The following is a 17,202-nucleotide window of genomic DNA, read 5'->3' as shown; positions in this document are numbered from 1 at the left end:
TGTCAAATATAAGTATTGCTACCCCAGCTTTTTTTTTTTTTTTCATTTCGCCTGGAAAACCTTTTTCCATCCCTTCACCCTCAGTTTGTATGCGTCTTTTTTTCTGAGGTGGGTTTCTTGTAGATAGCAGATATTTGGGTCTTGTTTTCTTATCTAATCTGTTACCCTATGTCTTTTGATTGGGGCATTTAATCCATTTACATTTAAAGTTATTATTGACAGGTACTTATTTGTCGCCATTTTTATTCTATATCCCTATGTTCCTTCTTCGCTTCCTATTTCTTTTGCTTTTATTTTTTTAACAGCAGACCCTTTAGCATTTCTTGCATTGCTGGTTTGGTGGTGATAAATTCCCTTAGTCCTTTTTTGTCTGTGAAGCTCCTGATTTCACCTTCAATTTTGATTGATAGCCTTGCTGGGTATAGTATTCTTGGATTGAGACCCTTCCTTTGAATGACTTTGTATATTTCATTCCATTCCCTTCGGGCCTGATGAGTTTCTGTTGAGAAATCACTTGCTAGTTTGATGGGGGTTCCTTTGTATGTAACTTTCTGTCTCTCTCTGGCTGCTTTTAAGATCCTTATTTTGTCGATGGTGTTTGCCAATTTAATTATAATGTGACTTGGCGTCAGTCTTTTGGGGTTCATTTTGCTTGGAACTCTGTGAGCTTCTTGGATTTGTGTGGGGTTTTTCTTCGCTATATCAGGAAAGTTTTATGTCATTATTTCTTCAAACAGGTTTTCTATTCCTTGTTCAGTTTCCTTTCCTTCTGGAACCCCTATTATGCGGATGTTGTTTTGTTTTGTGTTGTCCCCAAGTTCCCTAAGGCTTTCCTCCTGCTTTTTAATTTTTTTTTTTCTAGAAGCTGCTCTACTTGGGTATTTTTCCCCATCTTGTCTTCTAGCTCACTGATGTGGTCCTCTGCTTCTTCTAGTCTACTCTTGATGCTTTCTATTGAGTTCTTTAAAGCAGCAATGTCATTTTTCATTTCTTCTTGGTTCTTCTTCATTTCTTCTTGGTTCTTACTCATATTGTCGAATTTGTCTTCCATTCTTTTCAGCCACCTTATGACCATTTCTCTGAATTCTTTCTATGATAGGTTGCTTGCCTCTATTTCATTTCCTTCCTTTTCTGGTGATGCCTGCTTTTCTTTCATATGCAGCTCTTTCTTTGTCTCCCCATGGTCTCTCTTCTCCAGATGTCTGGTTATGTAGTTCTCTCTCTTCTTTCCATGGTGGAGTGAAGAGCTCCTTTGATTCCAAGCGTTCGCGCCACCTGGGACGGGTGTTCTGGGTCTCACAGCTGTTCGGTGGTCACCGCAGTTGTGGATTTTCAGGCCTTCAACAAGATCCACTCTTCCTTTCAAGATGGCGAGTTTTCGAGCCCGTAGCTCCGGGAGGGGACCCAGCCGCTGTGGGGGCTGCCCTGTCAGGGGAACCCTGTCCAGCAGTCCCCCACCTTCTCCTGGAGTTCAGCTGTCCCTCAGCTTGCTAACAAACACTCCCAGTGCGACCCTCAGCTGTTCTTTCTTTCTGCTCCGGGACAAGGCTTGGAACACATCTGCCTATTCTGCCGCCATTTTCATCCCTCAAGATAATTTTTAGATAAAATCAGAAAAAATAATTTCTGATTTAAAATTAGAAGAAAAAGTGTCTTTTAATTATATGATGATTCAGTTCTGATTTATTTTGCACTAAATCCCTGTTTATAATTATAAAGCAAGATATTTAATCACCTTTATCAGTTGTTTTCTTGTCCTAGTATACATTTAAAAGTATTTGCTTTATTCATGTCTTTTCACATGGCTTCACTCAATTGTGGGGATAATATCTGTCCTCTCATACTTCCATCCTTACCTTAATGACCAAGGTGACTGTGTCTTGAAAATAGCATTAATATGTTCTCATGTGCTAATAGAAGATACAGTGGATACATTTGGGGGGTGGGATAAGAGACCCACCAAAGTACTTATATGCGTGCATATAAGCATAACCAATGGACACAGAAAGTAGGGAGGTGAGGGCATGGGCTGGAAGTGGGAGTGGCCGGGGAGATGTCAATGTGGGGGGGAGGGATGAGACTTATGTAAAACTTTATTATTTATTTATTTTTAATTACTTTTTTGATTAAGGTATCACATATTTGTCATCAACCCCCCCCCATTCCCATCCCAAACCCCCACACACGCATGCCCCCACCCCCCTGTTGTCCGTGATCACTGGTTAGGCTCATATGCAAGCACACAAGTCCTTTGGTTGATCTATCTCCCTTGTCCCCACCCTCCCCTACCTTCCCTCTGAGATCTGACAGTCTGATCAATGCTGTTCTTGTTCTTCAGTCTATGTTGTTCATCTTTTCCCTTAGATGAGTGAGCTCATGTGATACTAGGAATACACTTATAGGAACCGAAAATGAGACAAGCAATAATGGTTATGCTGAGAGGCAAATGAATCAGTCTGTAGTGAGTTTCTTTCAGGTCCAACAGTTCTTTTGAGTCCCGATTTCTATGTCCAACAGTTGTTTATGTGTACATGTCAGCAATGATATTTCAGTTCTGGATGGTGGACAAATGGTGGTAATACAGGTCCGACCCTCTCTGGTTTGGTCCTGAGCAATCGGCAATGACGCACATCTGCTGACTGCTAGTATGGCAAGGCATGGTCAGCGTCTTCCATAAAAACTTTAAACAATAGAGAATTTAAATGAAAAAGAAAAGAAAAATTAATAAGCTTTATTTTTTTGGAGGAGTTGTAGGTGCATATTAAAATTGAGTGGAAAGTGCCCATAAACCACACAACCTAAACCCAGTGCTTCTCTCATCTTTGATATCCAGCAACTGAGAGATCTATTTATTTCAATGGAGGGGGACATGCAATGACACGATTATCAATCAAAGTCCATAGTTTGCATTAAGGTTCCCCCTTGGTGTTGAACACCCTATGGGTTTTGACCAAGGTATGATGGCACATACCCACCATTACAGTATCATATAGAACCTTCTCACTGCCCTAAAAAATCCTCTGTGCTCTGCTTATTCATCCATCCCTTCTCCCTAACCCCTGGAAACCACTGACCTTTTTTTACTGTCTTCCTAGATTTGTCTTTTCCTGAGGGTTGTATAGTTGGAATCCTACAGTAGGTCCCTTTATGAATGTTTAACACGTGAAAATTCCAAGGTAATTGCATGTAGTTATCCAAGATGGTCTTTGACCTGAGTTGTGTTTTGTTGCTGCTCATCAGCATAGGATCTGATGACATGTCCCATACAAGCTGAAAGAGAATGATTTCTCTAAGCATTTGCCACCTAACGGGGAGAGTTGAGAAAAAGGACCTCCTGACACACTCCTGGAGAGCACTTACTACCTGTGCCAAGCTGCTCTGTGAGGTGGGAACAGATACTCTAGCCATGGAAGGAGATAGTTTCAAGAGGTTCTACTTTATACAACTGGAATAAAAATGTCTTTCCTACTTATCTTCCTATTGGATATGGGGCCAAAAAGAATCTGCCTCCTATGTTTTGCTGTGCTGCATAGTGCCTAGCAACAACATTTCCTTATGATGAGCGTGTTTCATCCTAAACTTCAGTCTTCACTGAAGGCGTGTAGAATTTGTATTGTGTTAGGGCAAATCAGTGTACTCTCTTCTAATTGCTATTAACGGAAGAAGCCAGAAAACGCATGCTATTTAAGTTTGACGTGGTTAGTCTATGATTCTGCTTCCATTCACTATACAGTTTTCTGTCCATCTGATGGGGTTTGGTTAGATTGTGTTGATTGTACATGGCAGTTCACAGGTAAGTATCAAATTTTGATAGATCCTAAACTTTTTATTTTTTTATTTGGTATGTTTGGAAAGGAAAGTAAATGTTCCTAATATATTAATGGGCTACCAATAGTATGATTAATGTTCACTCTAGTATAGTCTTCAGGTGTGGTCCCGGAGTTACACTTTCTAAGAAAGCATTAAACCAGTACTTTTAAAATTCTGTATATTTATTGTTTTAAAATGTATTTTCCTTTTTCCAAAATAGTGGTTGATATACCTGATGAAGACACTTTAAGCAGGTAGGACTTTTTAAAAATTATGTTAACAGCAGAGAAAAGAAACTAACTTTTCTAGAGTATTCTACTTTGGGCTAGACCCTATACTATGTAATTAACCTGTGTTATATGGTCATCACAATAGCTTGGCAAAGTAGCTGTGCTATTGTAGCCTACTTTTCTGTTGTTTCCATTGATTCTCTTACTGCTGAGTTGCCATTGAAACCCATTCTATAGTCATGATTGATCTTTGTTCCCAGGTTGGCCTTGCTGATTCAGCTTCCTGAGTCTTCATGTTGACTCACCCTTGGACTTGAGGGTCACACCTTTTAGACACCAATGCTTGCCTGCTTCGCCACTATTCCAATTACCAGCACGCTATTCTGGCAGCTGGGCCTCCTAGCTCTAGCCACCCACAGCCTCCCGCACACACTGGAAAGCTTACCTGGAGCTCACTTCTTTGCCCAGATCTTTGGGGATGAGTTATCCTTTGAGCTTCAAGTTTGTTTGTTTTTCTCTGCTAGCAGGTGTTAGTTAGAACAGTACTAAGCTGCCAGGAAAGATTCAAACAATGCCTCAGGAAAAGACCAGAAGTTTCTTTATCCTTTGTTACCACATCTGTGCGCTAAGGTCATTTTATACCCTGTGGAGCGTCTTTGTTTAGATAGTGGAAGGTCCATATCTCTTTCCCAGAGCAGTAGGCACAATGCGCCTGAGGTTCCTTAATTGACGTTGATCCCTCAAGTGATCTCTTTGCCATAACAATGAAACTTGCCCAAGTGACTTGAATGCACCTCAGATTTCAAAGTTTTTAAATTATGCCGCACATGGAAGCTGGTCATCAGAAAGCTCTGATTCAAAAGCAGGTTTTTGGTCCATACAATTACTAAAGCCCCAGGAATGATTCATCAGTTTCCATGTGTGACACGTAGGATTTGATCACCCAAGCCTTTTGCAGGTGGACAGGGAGATTAAGCATCGTTCTCATAAAGATCTGCTGAGTCACAGTTTGAGTAGGTCGAGAAGGGCGAGTATCAGTCCAGGCCAGGTCCCAACTTGTATTAGTTTTCTCTGGTGTGTAAGATTTGCTACATAAATAAGGGAGCATGGTGTTATCTGACTTCAGGGGGTAATCTCTTTGTACATAAATGTAGTTGCCAGCTACATAGTAGCTGAGATGCCCTGAATTACAAGCCACAACCTAAGTACAGGTAATAACCAAGATTCATAACATTTTCTGAAAACTGCAACATTTGAATGTTAGAAACCATGGAAATCCCACATTGAAGCCTATTTGGGATTCAAAAATAGTTTCAACAAATGAAGTTCATAACTCAAATTTTTCTTTGCTTTACTATTTCTTGATCATATGTTTTTGCTCGGTTATCTCACTTGATCTTCCTGCCAACCTTCTAAATTAAGGTAGTAAGATTCTTATTTTGTAGAGGAGGACCTTGAGCCAAAAAACTGTGACTTGTTTGAAAACAAAGAGCTGTTGGTTATAGAACTAGGATGCGTGAGTTCAATACATTTGTGATTATGTCAAGCTAACTTTTCTTATTAATTCACTGAACTATACTGACCTCATATCAAGATTATGATAACTTATTATTATTTCTTAAATATATTTTTACTGATTTCAGAGAGGTAAAGAGAGGGAGAGAGAGAGAAATATAAATGATGAGGGAGAATCATTGATCAGCTGACTCCTGCACACCCCTTACTCAAGATTGAGCCTACAACCTGGGCCTGTGCCCTTGACCAGAATCAAAACTGGGACCTTGCCGAAACCGGTTTGGCTCAGTGGATAGAGCATTGGCCTGCGGACTGAGAGGTCTCAGGTTCGATTCAGGTCAAAGGGAACGTACCTTGGTTGCAGGCACATCCCCAGTAGGGGGTGTGCAGGAGGCAGGTGATCGATGTTTCTCTCTCATCGATGTTTCTAACTCTCTATCCCTCTCCCTTCCTCTCTGTGAAAAATCAATAAAATATATTTTTAAAAAACTGGGATCTTTCAGTCCGCAGTCTCGTACTCTACCCACTGAGCAAAACTGCCTAGGGCTGTTATACCTTATTTAAAAAAAAATACATACTTCATAAAACAGTTGTAGAACTTACAAATTTAAAGTGTGTGGTACAATTAAAATTTTAGTTTTAGTTCTGATATCTGAAGTATTCTAATAACTTACTATATTTTGAAAATATTTTATGTTAATATTAATAAAGTAATATTACTTACCACTATTTTTTTTTGTACACAGCCAGGAAAAAATAACCTCTGAATATAAAGAAGAAAAGGGACCCCAAAAATCTGAAAGTCGCATTCCTGGTAAGTCTTCTGTTAGTGAATTCCTCTTGGTGCTCCTACCATAGATGAAGTAAGAGTAGGGAAGTTTTGATAATGAGAGAGCAGGGAAAAAATACCAACCATGTGGAAGATGCATGTATAGTTTTTCTTAATCTCTTTCTTAATAGGATTGTATTCAGTATGATTTAAAAAGTTAACAGTTGGTAATTTAAAATCTGGGACAATATGCTTTGAAAAGAAGTTCATTTATTTAGTTCTGACCCCTAAAATCCCACATTCTATATTTATGTAAAAAGGAAAAAGATTTTAAGTTAGGATGGTGTATGCTTCCTCTATATTCACAGTAACAAATTGGACTTGTTCTAAAATGGATCTTTAGTTTTAACTGTGAATTGCTTACATTCTGTAAATGAATACTTGCTGTCACATAGTGATTTTTTTCTCACTGAAAAAGTAAGTAAAACTGGGAACTCAACAATATTTTTCTCTGGTACCAAAAACTATGGAAAATGATAAGAGCTGCAAGACTTAGCCAGTGTGCAATAATCCCAATGAGACTGTTTATAAAATGTACCTAACCATTATATAGTAGTCCGAAAGGCGATGCCTGATGAGAAGCATAGCGAACTTATTGTTTAATTTTTTAAAATAAATCTTTATTGTTCAGATTATTACAGTTGTTCCTCTTTTTTCCACCCATAGCTCCCCTCCACCCAATTCCCACCCCACCCTCTGTGCTAACCTCCCACCTCCCCACTGAACTCATCCATAGGTGTACGATTTTTGTCCAGTCTCTCCCGCACCCCCACACCCTTTTCCCCCCAAGAATTGTCAGTCCACTACCTTTCTATGCCTTTGATTCTATTATATGCACCAGTTTATTCTGCTCATCAGATTTTTATTCACTTGGTTTTTTAGATTCACTTGTTGATAGATATGTATTTGTTGTTCATAATTTTTATCTTTACTTTTTTCTTCTTTTTCCTCTTTTTAAAGAATTCCTTTCAGCATTTCATATAATACTGGTTTGGTGGTGATGAACTCCTTTAGCTTTTTCTTATCTGTGAAGCTCTTTATCTGACCTTCAATTCTGAATGATAACTTTGCTGGGTAGAGTAGTCTTGGTTGTAGGTTCTTGCTATTCATCACTTTGAATATTTCTTGCCATTCCCATCTGGCCTGCATAGTTTCTGTTGAGAAATCAGCTGACAGTCGTATGGGTGCTCCCTTGTAGGTAACTAACTGTTTTTTTCTTGCTGCTTGTAAGATTCTCTCTTTGTCTTTTGCCCTTGGCATTTTAATTATGATGTGTCTTGGTGTGGTCCTCTTTGGATTCCTCTTGTTTGGGGTTCTGTGCGCTTCCTGAACCTGTAAGTCTATTTCTTTCACCAGGTGGGGGAAGTTTTCTGTCATTATTTCTTCAAATAGGTTTTCAGTATCTTGCTCTCTCTCTTCTGGCACTCCAAAAATTCGGATATTGGTACACTTAAAGCCATCCCGGAGGCTCCTTATGCTATCCTCACACTTTTGGATTCTTCTTTCTTTCTGCCTATCTGGTTGGGTGTTTTTTTCTTCCTCATATTCCAGATCTTTGGTTTGACTCTTTGGGTGTGGTGGTCTACTCCGTATATTTTTTATTTCAGACAGTGTATGCATAATTTCTGACTGGTCCTTTTCTATTTTTTGGGTATTCTCAATTAGGTCCTTGAAGGTCTCTTCAAGTTCCTCAGCGGTTTTTAGAAGATTCTTGAGTAACCTTATAAATATGGTTCTGAACACTTTGTCGTCCTTTAGTTTGCTTTCATCTATCTCTCCTACTTGTGACATACTTCGATGTCTCCACATTTTGGCTGCCACCCTGTGTTGATGGAGTGGCTTTGTGTGGTCGGTGATCTATAGGGGCCGGTAGCTCAGTTTCCCCAATCACCCTAGGTGGTCGCTCTTGGTACTCCCCTTTGTGGGCTGAGTGGAAAGTCTTGGTGTAGTTAAAAGCCCTGATTGCTGTTGGTACACTGGGAGGAATTGACCTCCGGTCCAATTGGTTGTGAGGGCCTGCTGTGTCTATAACAGAAGAATTGCTGTGCTGGAGACACAGTAGGGCTTTGGTGCTCACTGAGTCTGCCTCTTGAATGTGTCCCTTATGAGAGTGGTTGAAATCTGGTGTCGTCCTCACCGACAGAAAAGTCACTCTCACTCTCCGACCGATGGCCGAGAGTCCCGTAGGCGTCTGGGTCCCCCGCGTGTCCCCAGAAACTGGAGTTCAGAGTGGTTGGTATTGTTGGTATCACTGGCGGGAATTGATCTCCAAGCCAGTTGGCTGTGAGGATCAGCAGTGTCTCCACTGGGAGAGCTTCTGTGCTCTGCTTGGATGGGGCGGAGTCTCAGGGTGGCACAGACAAGCTTTGGTTTCCCGTCTGCTCCACCCTAAGAGGGCCAGTTTCTCTGTGCCCGAATTAATGGCTGTGTGCCTCTGAGAGAAGGCAGCTTTCGAGCCTCTCCCGCTGCCTAACAGACCAGTTTCTTCCCAGCCGGGGCTGGATTTCAGTGCAGATCGGAGGCTTTGTTTTTCTCCCGAACGATAAATCCAGTCACTGGGAGGGCTGTGCTCAGCTTGGATGAGGCGGATTCTCAGAATGGCGCAGACAAACTTGGTTTCCGTCCGAGCCGCCCTAAGAGGGGCAGTTTCTCAGTGCCCAAATTAATGGCTGCGCGCCTCTGAGAGAAGGCTGCTCTCAAGCCTCGCCTGCTGCCAAACAGCCCAGTTTCTCCCCGACCGCAGCTGGATTTCAATGCAGTTGGGAGGTTTTGTTTTTCTCCCAAACAAGAAAGCTAGCCACGCAGAGTCTGCTGCCCTCCCTCTCCTCGCGGGCTGTGAGCAAGCCTGCTGTGTATTCAGCCGCCCGCCCTTTCTGCGCTCATGGATCTCTGCATCTCCACAGCTCCTGAGGCTCAGCGTCCCCCTCTCTGTTTTTCTCTAGTTGTAGGTTTTCCACTCTGCCAGCTTTCCGGTGGTTCTGGACGGTGTGCACTCTGTTTTCCAGTTGTAGTCTCAAAATTGTTGTGGTAGGCAACAATTAGGTGTTTACTTTATGCCGCCATCTTGGTTTCTCCTCATGGGTCTTGTTTTCTTATCCAATCTGTTACCCTATGTCTTTTGATTGGGGCATTTAATCCATTTACATTTAAAGTTATTATTGACAGGTACTTATTTGTCGCCATTTTTATTCTATACCCCTGTGTTCCTTCTTCGCTTCCCATTTCTTCTTCTTTTTTTTTTTTTTACAGCAGACCCTTTAGCATTTCTTGCATTGCTGGTTTGGTGGTGATAAATTCCCTTAGTCCTTTTTTGTCTGTGACGCTCCTGATTTCACCTTCAATTTTGATTGATAGCCTTGCTGGGTATAGTATTCTTGGATTGAGACCCTTCCTTTGCATGACTTTGTATATTTCATTCCATTTCCTCCTGGCCTGATGAGTTTCTGTTGAGGAAATCAGTTGCTAGTCTGATGGGGTTTCCTTTGTATGTAACTTTCTGTCTCTCTCTGGCCGCTTTTAAGATTCTTACTTTGTTGTTGGTGTTTGCCATTTAATTATAATGTGACTTGGTGTCAGTCTTTTGGGGTTCATTTTGCTTGGGACTCCATGAGCTTCTTGGACTTGTGTGCGTTTTTTCTTCGCTATATCAGGAAAGTTTTATGTCATCATTTCTTCAAACAGGTTTTCTATTCCTTGCTCAGTTTCCTCTCCTTCTGGAACCCCTATTATGCGGATGTTGTTTTGTTTTGTGTTGTCCCAAAGTTCCCTTAGGCTTTCCTCCTGCTTTTTAATTTTTTTTTTCTAGAAGCTGCTCTACTTGGGTATTTTTCCCCATCTTGTCTTCTAGCTCACTGATGTGGTCCTCTGCTTCTTCTAGTCTACTCTTGATGCTTTCTATTGAGTTCTTTACAGCAGCGATGCCATTTTTCATTTCTTCTTGGTTCTTCTTCATTTCCTCTTGGTTCTTACTCATATTGTCGAATTTGTCTTCCATCCTTTTCAGCCACCTTATGACCATTTCTCTGAATTCTTTCTCTGATAGGTTGTTTGCCTCTAATTCGTTTACTTCCTTTTCTGGTGATGCCTGCTTTTCTTTCCTATGGGGGCTATTTCTTTGTCTCCCCATGGTCTCTCTTCTCCAGATGTCTGGTTATGTAGTTCTCTCTCTCCTTTCCGTGGTGGAGTGAAGAGCTCCTTTGATTCCAAGCGTTCGCGCCACCTGGGACGGGTGTTCTGGGTCTCACAGCTGTTCAGCGGTCGCTGCAGTTGTGGATTTTCAGGCCTCCGACAAGATCCACTCTTCCGTTCAAGATGGCGAGTTTTTGAACCCGTAGCTCCGGTAGGGGACCCAGCCGCTGTGGGGGCTGCCCTGTCAGGGGAACCCTGTCCAGCAGTCCCCCACCTTCTCCTGGAGTTCAGCTGTCCCTCATCTTGCTAACAAACACTCCCAGTGTGACCCTCAGCTGTTCTTTCTTTCTGCTCCGGGACAAGGCTTGGAACACATCTGCCTATTCTGCCGCCATTTTCGTCCCTCAAGATAATTTTTAGATAAAATCAGAAAAAATAATTTCTGATTTAAAATTAGAAGAAAAAGTGTCTTTTAATTATATGGATGATTCAGTTCTGATTTATATTGCACTAAATCCCTGTTTATAATTATAAAGCAAGATATTTATTTAATCACCTTTATCAGTTGTTTTCTTGTCCTAGTATACATTTAAAAGTACTTGCTTTATTCATGTCTTTTCACATGGCTTCACTAAATTGTGGGGATAATATCTATCTGTTCATACTTCCATCCTTAATGACCAAGGTGACTGTTTCTTGAAAATAGCATTAATATGCTCTCATGTGCTAATAGAAGATACAGTGGATACATTGGGGGGTGGGATAAGAGACCAACCAAAGTACTTATATGCGTGCATATAAGCATAACCAATGGACACAGAAAGTAGGGAGGTGAGGGCATGTGCTGGAGGGTGGGTGTAGCCAGGGAGGTCAATGTCGGGAGGGGGGATGAGACTTATGTAAAACTTTAAACAATAAAGAATTTAAGTGAAAAAGAAAAGAAAAATTAATAAGCTTCATTTTTTTGAAGGAGTTGTAAGTGCACTTTAAAATTGAGTGAAAGTGCCCATAAACCACACAACCTAAACCCACTGCATCTCTCATTTTTTATATCCAGCAACTGAGAGATCTATTTATTTCAATGGAGGGGGACATGCAATGACACGATTATCAACCAAAGTCCATAGTTTGCATTAAGGTTCCCTCTTGGTGTTGAACACCCTATGGGTTTTGACAAAGCTATGATGGCACATACCCACCATTACAGTATCATATAGAATCTTCTCACTGCCCTAAAAAATCCTCTGTGCTCTGCTTATTCATCCATCCCTTCTCCCTAAACCCTGGAAACCACTGACCTTTTTTACTGTCTTCCTAGATTTGTCTTTTCCTGAAGGTTGTATAGTTGGAATCCTACAGTAGGTCCCTTTATGAATGTTTAACATGTGAAAATTCTAAGGTAATTGGATGTAGTTATCCAAGATGGTCTTTGACCTGAGTTGTTTTTTGTTGCTGCTCATCAGCATAGGATCTGATCACATGTCCCATACAAGCTGAAAGAGAATGATTTCTCTAAGCATTTGCCACCTAACGGGGAGAGTTGAGAAAAAGGACCTCACACACTCCTGGAGAGCACTTACTACCTGTGCCAAGCTGCTCTGTGAGGTGGGAACAGATACTCTAGCCATGGAAGGAGATAGTTTCAAGAGGTTCTACTTTATACAACTGGAATTAAAGAGTCTTTCCTACTTATCTTCCTACGGGATATGGGGCCAAAAAGAATCTGCCTCCTATGTTTTGCTGTGCTGCATAGTGCCCAGCAACAACATTTCCTTATGATGAGCGTGTTTCATCCTAAACTTCAGTCTTCACTGAAGGCGTGTAGAATTTGTATTGTGTTAGGGCAAATCAGTGTACTCTCTTCTAAGTCCTATTAACGGAAGAAGCCAGAAAATGCACGCTATTTAAGTTTGACGTGGTTAGTCTATGATTCTGCTTCCACTCACTCTACAGTTCTCTGTCAGGCTGATGGGGTTTGGTTAGATTGTGTTCATTGTACATGGCAGTTCACAGGTAAGTATCAAATTTGGATAGATCCTAAGCTTTTTATTTTTGCATTTGGCATGTTTGGAAAGGAAAGTAAATGTTCCTAATATATTAATGGGATACCAATAGTATGATTAATGTTCACTCTAGTATAGTCTTCAGGTGTGGTCCCGGAGATACACTTTCTAAGAAAGCATTAAACCAGTACTTTTAAAGTTCTGTATATTTATTGTTTTAAAATGTATTTTCCTTTTCTCCAAAACAGTGGTTGATATGTCTGATGAAGACACTTTAAGCAGGTAGGACTTTTTAAAAATTATATGTTAACAGCAGAGAAAAGAAACTAACATTTCTAGAGTATGCTACTTTGGGCTAGACCCTATACTATGTAATTAACCTGTGTTATATGGTCATCACAATAGCTTGGCAAAGTAGCTGTGCTATTGTAGCCTACTTTTCTGTTGTTTCCATTGATTCTATTGCTGCTGAGTTGCCATTGAAACCCGTTCTATAGTCATGATTGATCTTTGCTCCCAGGTTGGCCTTGCTGATTCAGCTTCCTGAGTCTTCATGTTGACTCACCCTTGGACTTGAGGGTCACACCTTTTATACACCTATGCTTGCCTGCTTCGCCACTATTCCAATCACCAGCACGCTATTCTGGCAGCTGGGCCTCCTAGCTCTAGCCACCCACAGCCTCCCGCACACACTGGAAAGCTTACCTGGAGCTCACTTCTTAGCCCAGATCTTTGGGGATGAGTTATCCTTTGAGCTTCATGTTTGTTTGTTTTTCTCTGCTAGCAGGTGTTACTTAGAACAATACTAAGCTGCCAGGGAAGATTCAAATAATGCCTCAGGAAAAGACCAGAAGTTTCTTTATCCTTTGTTACCACATCTGTGCGCTAAGGTCATTTTATACCCTGTGGGGTTTGGTTAGATTGTGCTCATTGTACAATGAGCGTCTTTGTTTAGATAGTGGAAGGTCCATATCTCTTTCCCAGAGCAGTAGACACAACGCGCCTGAGGTTCCTTAATTGAGGTTGATCCCTCAAGTGATCTCTTTGCCATAGCAATGAAACTTGCCCAAGTGACTTGAATGCACCTCAGATTTCAAAGTTTTTAAATTATGCCTCACATGGAAGCCGGTCATCAGAAAGCTCTGATTCAAAAGCAGGTTTTGGGTCCATACAATGGCTAGAGCCCCAGGCATGATTCATCAGTTTCCATGTGTGACACGTAGGATTTGATCACCCAAGCCTTTTGCGGGTGGACAGGGAGATTAAGCATCGTTCTCATAAAGATCTGCTGAGTCACAGTTTGAGTAGGTCGAGAAGGGCGAGTATCAGTCCAGGCCAGGTCCCGACTTGTATTAGTTTTCTGTGGTGTGTAAGATTTGCTACATAAATAAGGGAGCATGGTGTTATCTGACTTCAGGGGGTAATCTCTTTGTACATAAATGTAGTTGCCAGCTACATAGTAGCTGAGATGCCCTGAATTACAAGCCACAACCTAAGTTCAGGTAATAACCAAGATTCATAACATTTTCTGAAAACTGCAACATTTGAATGTTAGAAGCCATGGAAATCCCACATTGAAGTCTGTTTGGGATTCAAAAATAGTTTCAACAAATGAAGTTCATAACTCAAATTTTTCTTCGCTTTACTATTTCTTGAGCATATGTTTTTGCTCTATTATCTCATTTGATCTTCCTACCAACCTTCTAAATTAAGGTAGTAAGATTCTTATTTTGTAGAGGAGGACCTTGAGCCAAAAAACTGTGACTTGTTTGAAAACAAAGAGCTGTTGGTTATAGAACTAGGATGCGTGAGTTCAGTACATTTGTGATTATGTCAAGCTAACTTTTCTTATTAATTCACTGAACTATACTGACCTCATAGCAAGACTATGATACCTTATTATTATTTCTTAAACATATTTTTACTGATTTCAGAGAGGTAAAGAGAGGGAGAGAGAGAGAGAGAAATATAAATGATGAGGGAGAATCATTGATCAGCTGACTCCTGCACACCCCTTACTCAAGATTGAGCCTACAACCTGGGCCTGTGCCCTTGACCAGAATCAAAACTGGGACCTTTCAGTCCGCAGTCCCATACTCTACCCACTGAGCAAAACTGCCTAGGGCTGTTATACCTTATTTAAAAAAAAATACATACTTCATAAAACAGTTGTAGAACTTACAAATTTAAAGTGTGTGGTACAATTAAAATTTTAGTTTTAGTTCTGATATCTGAAGTATTCTAATAACTTACTATATTTTGAAAATATTTTATGTTAATATTAATAAAGTAATATTACTTATCACTATTTTTTTTTGTACACAGCCAGGAAAAAATAACCTCTGAATATAAAGAAGAAAAGGGACCCCAAAAATCTGAAAGTCGCATTCCTGGTAAGTCTTCTGATAGTGAATTCCTCTTGGTGCTCTTACCATAGATGAAGTAAGAGTAGGGAAGTTTGGATAAAGAGAGAGCAGGGAAAAAATACCAACCATGTGGAAGATGCATGTATAGTTTTTCTTAATCTCTTTCTTAATAGGATTGTATTCAGTATGATTTAAAAAGTTAACTGCTGGTAATTTAAAATCTGGGACAATATGCTTTGAAAAGAAGTTCATTTATTTAGTTCTGACCCCTAAAATCCCACATTCTATATTTATGTAAAAAGGAAAAAAATTTTAAGTTAGGATGGTGTATGCTTCCTCTATATTCACAGTAACAAATTGGACTTGTTCTAAAATGGATCTTTAGTTTTAACTGTGAATTGATTACATTCAGTAAATGAATACTTGCTGTCACATAGTGATTTTTCTCACTGAAAAAGTAAGTAAAACTGGGAACTCAACAATATTTCTCTGGTACCAAAAACTATGGAAAATGATAAGAGCTACAAGACTTAGCCAGTGTGCAGTAATCCCAATGAGACTGTTTATAAAATGTACCTAACCATTATATAGTCGTCCGAAAGGCGATGCCTGATGAGAAGCATAGCGAACTTATTTTTTAATTTTTTAAAATAAATCTTTATTGTTCAGATTATTACAGTTGTTCCTCTTTTTTCCACCCACAGCTCCCCTCCACCCTCTGCGCTACGCCCACCCCCCACTGAACTCATCCATAGATGTACAATTTTTGTCCAGTCTCTCCCACACCCCCACACCCTTTTCCCCCCAAGAATTGTCAGTCCACTACTTTCTATGCCTTTGATTCTATTATATTCACCAGTTTATTCTGCTCATCAGATTTTTATTCACTTGATTTTTAGATTCACTTGTTGATAGATATGTATTTGTTGTTCATAATTTTTATCTTTACCTTTTTCTTCTTCTTAAAGAATACCTTTCAACATTTCATATAATACTGGTTTGGCAGTGATGACTTACTTTATTAGCTTTTTCTTATCTGTGAAGCTCTTTATCTGACCTTCAATTTTGAATGATAGCTTTGCTGGGTAAAGTAATCTTGGTTGTAGGTTCTTGCTATTCATCACTTTGAATATTTCTTGCCACTCCCATCTGGCCTGCATAGTTTCTGTTAAGAAATCAGCTGACATTCATATAGGTACTCCCTTGTAGGTAACTGTTTTCCTCTTGCTGCTTTTAATATTCTCTCTTTGTCTTTTGCTCTTGGCATTTTAATTATGATGTGTCTTGGTGTGGTCCTCTTTGGATTCCTTTTGTTTGGGGTTCTCTGCACTTCCTGGACTTGTAAGTCTATTTCTTTCACCAGGTTGGGGGGAGTTTTCAGTCATTATTTCATCAAATAGGTTTTCAGTATTTGCTCTCTCTCTTCTTCTGGCACCTCCATAATTTGGATGGTGGTACACTTGAAGTTGTCCCAGAGGCTCCTTACAATACCTTCATATTTTCTTTTCTGGTTGGGTGTTTTTTGCTTCTTCGTATATCAAGTCTTTAACTTGATTGTTGAGATCCTCTAGTCTGCTGTTGAGTCTCTGTATAATATTTTTTATTTCAGTCAGTGTATGCTTAATTTCTAGTTGGTCCTTTTTCATATCCTAGAGGGTCTCACTAAATTTATCAGCGGTTTCTAGAAAATTCTTGAAAAACTTTGTAACTGTGGTTTTGAACTCTATATCCAGTAGTTTTCTTTCCTCCATTTCTGTCATTTGTGACCTGTCTGTTTGTCTCCTCATTTTGGCTGCTTCCCTGTGTTGATAGAGTGGCTTTGTGTGCTAGGTGTCCTATAGGGCCCAGTGACTCAGCCTCCCCAGTTACCTGAGGTGGACACTCTTGGTGCACCCCTTTGTGTGCTGTGTGCACAGTCTTATAGTTAAGCCTTGATTGTTGTTGGTATCACTGGGAGGAATTGACCTCCAGGCCAATTGGCTGTGAGGATCAGTTGTGTCTACAATGGGAGAACTTCTGTGCTGGAGACACCCTTATGGGGCAAGACTTGCTTCAGTGCTCACTGAGTCTGCCCCCTGAGTGTGTCCCTTATGGATCTGAGGAGTTGTAATCTGGATGGTCCCACTCTGACCCCTGGGTACACTGGCTCTAGGATTTCTAAGGAGGTGCTAATTTAGCCTCTGCCTGAGGCCACCCAGCAGGAGCTATGGAGAGATCTGCAGATTCCTCTTCTTAGTTTGGGTTTTGGAGGTGCCCAGATCAGGCCCAGCTGTGAAGCAATGCAGGCTGCTGTGGAGCCTTGGGCCTTCTTTTGGATGTTC

General features: G+C 40.5%; 1 protein-coding gene across 1 annotated transcript in view; it reads left to right on the top strand.

Moving 5' to 3' along the window:
• The window catches only part of LOC129148467 (uveal autoantigen with coiled-coil domains and ankyrin repeats-like), a gene marked incomplete at its 3' end in the record, with an annotated part of 51,272 nt that overhangs the window by 20,860 nt on the left and 13,210 nt on the right, over positions 1-17,202 (top strand). The window contains exons 8-11 of the mRNA XM_054713448.1: positions 4,031-4,064; positions 6,302-6,369; positions 12,764-12,797; positions 14,841-14,908. Of these exons, the coding sequence (XP_054569423.1) occupies positions 4,031-4,064; positions 6,302-6,369; positions 12,764-12,797; positions 14,841-14,908 (204 nt within the window). The remainder of the gene's footprint in view (positions 1-4,030; positions 4,065-6,301; positions 6,370-12,763; positions 12,798-14,840; positions 14,909-17,202) is intronic.

This window comes from Eptesicus fuscus, unplaced genomic scaffold (genome assembly GCF_027574615.1).
Source record: "Eptesicus fuscus isolate TK198812 unplaced genomic scaffold, DD_ASM_mEF_20220401 sc28, whole genome shotgun sequence".
Classification (NCBI taxonomy): domain Eukaryota; kingdom Metazoa; phylum Chordata; class Mammalia; order Chiroptera; family Vespertilionidae; genus Eptesicus; species Eptesicus fuscus.
This window is presented reverse-complemented; position numbering and strand designations above follow the sequence as displayed.